Source organism: Alligator sinensis, unplaced genomic scaffold (assembly GCF_000455745.1).
Source record: "Alligator sinensis unplaced genomic scaffold, ASM45574v1 scaffold469_2, whole genome shotgun sequence".
Classification (NCBI taxonomy): domain Eukaryota; kingdom Metazoa; phylum Chordata; order Crocodylia; family Alligatoridae; genus Alligator; species Alligator sinensis.
In genome coordinates, this window is record NW_005842988.1 from 103,798 (window position 1) to 105,161 (window position 1,364).

Sequence of the window (1,364 nt, forward strand, 5' to 3'; positions counted from 1 at the left end):
AGGCATGATGCCCCACAGTGCTGCAGGACTGCCACTGGGGACCCTCCTGACTGCCTGGGCCACGCGAGCCAGATGTGCCCTGAGCACCTCCTGCAATGGCCTCAACAACTATAGGACGCCCACTTCCCAAGTGGCAAATGCACCCCAGAACTAGAGCTGCTCCAGGGGCATATCTGCACCTTGCTGACCAGCACCAACTCCATGTTTGCCTCCGGCTGCCCGCCGAGGCACTCAGTCACCAGAGATCCCTTCTGTGTGCATGGTCACGACCACATCCCTTCAACCCTCCACGGCTGCTGCTGTAGGTCAGGTTCTGCCTCCAGCCCCAGAATCACCCCACGGCTCTGATCCTGCTCTAACTCCAGAGTGTCCTGTTCGAAGCACGCACCGTCGAACGGAGGGCTACCTCTGCAGGGTTCCCCATGCCTGCTCCCATCTGTGGAGGCATCTGCAACTCGCTGTCAGGGCACACTGTTGCCAAGCCAAGGATGCTCGCCTGCCAAAGCAGCAGAAGATGGGTTTCCCCTGAAGCATGACCCGCGGCAGCCAGGGAGCGAGGAAGCCTGACACCCGTGTGCCTGGAAGCCGGGGTGGGTGGACCAGAGGAATGATGCCACATCGCCTTTAGACCCACAACTACCTGCACAGGCGAGGCATTAACAGCCAACTACAGATGGGAGCCAGGAGGCAGAACCGGGTGCTGCAGGAACCAGAAGAAGGGTACGGCAGTGCCCGAGAGCTCAGCTATGCCCCTCGCCCAGCTCTACAGGCAGCCGCTACCCACAACAATCCTTGCCTCTGGCGTTTCCCTGGGCCCTCAGGGACATGACCGCACTCCAAGGCTACCGCAAAATAAGTAGTCACTCCGCCCCCAGCGAGCAGGCGATTTTGCAACTGGGAGCAGCAGCACGAGCTGGGCAAGAGCAGTAAAAACAGGCTGTAAAACTATTAGCTGGGAGGCACCTCCAGACCCCGCAGAAAAGCAGCTTAGTATTTGGCAAACGTTCCCCTCCCCAAGTTCAAAGGCCTCGGGCAGGTGCAAGGAGAGGGGGAGCGCGGGCTCCAGGGTGAGGACAGGAAAACAAACACACCCAGAGATCAGCTCCGCGCCCTGCTCAGCCCCCTCCAGAGCTGGCGCATCCCTGGCCCCGGGCGCCCAGAGCAGAGCAGAGCAGGCCGCGGGGCAAGCACAGGGCTGCAGGCCAGTCCCTGCCCGAGAGCTCCTCATCCAAGCTCAGCACCGGACCTGGACGACACGAAGAAGCCCCTGCGAGCGAGGGAGCGAGCGCGGCCAAGGACGGGCGCTGCGGCAGGCCCCGCGCGGGGCAGCAGGGAGCGCGAGGACCCGAGCGGAGCCGGGGGGG

At 62.9% G+C, this 1,364-nt stretch overlaps 2 protein-coding genes across 4 annotated transcripts in view; one reads left to right on the forward strand and one right to left on the reverse strand.

Annotated features, from left to right (window-relative positions):
• CCDC71 (coiled-coil domain containing 71) overlaps positions 1–1,331 on the reverse strand; it is a 3,224-nt gene extending 1,893 nt beyond the window's left edge. For 2 of the 3 annotated variants that reach the window (XM_006036621.3, XM_025192963.1), the window contains exon 1: positions 1,092–1,331. The gene's annotated coding sequence lies outside the window, so the exon portion shown is untranslated. Of the gene's footprint in view, positions 1–179 lie in introns of all 3 variants that reach the window. The other variant, XM_025192962.1, reaches the window with a different exon arrangement.
• Positions 674–1,364, forward strand: part of KLHDC8B (kelch domain containing 8B) — a 10,974-nt gene continuing 10,283 nt past the window's right edge. Inside the window, exon 1 of the mRNA XM_006036629.2 lies at positions 674–748. Coding sequence (XP_006036691.2) covers positions 674–748 — 75 coding nt within the window. The remainder of the gene's footprint in view (positions 749–1,364) is intronic.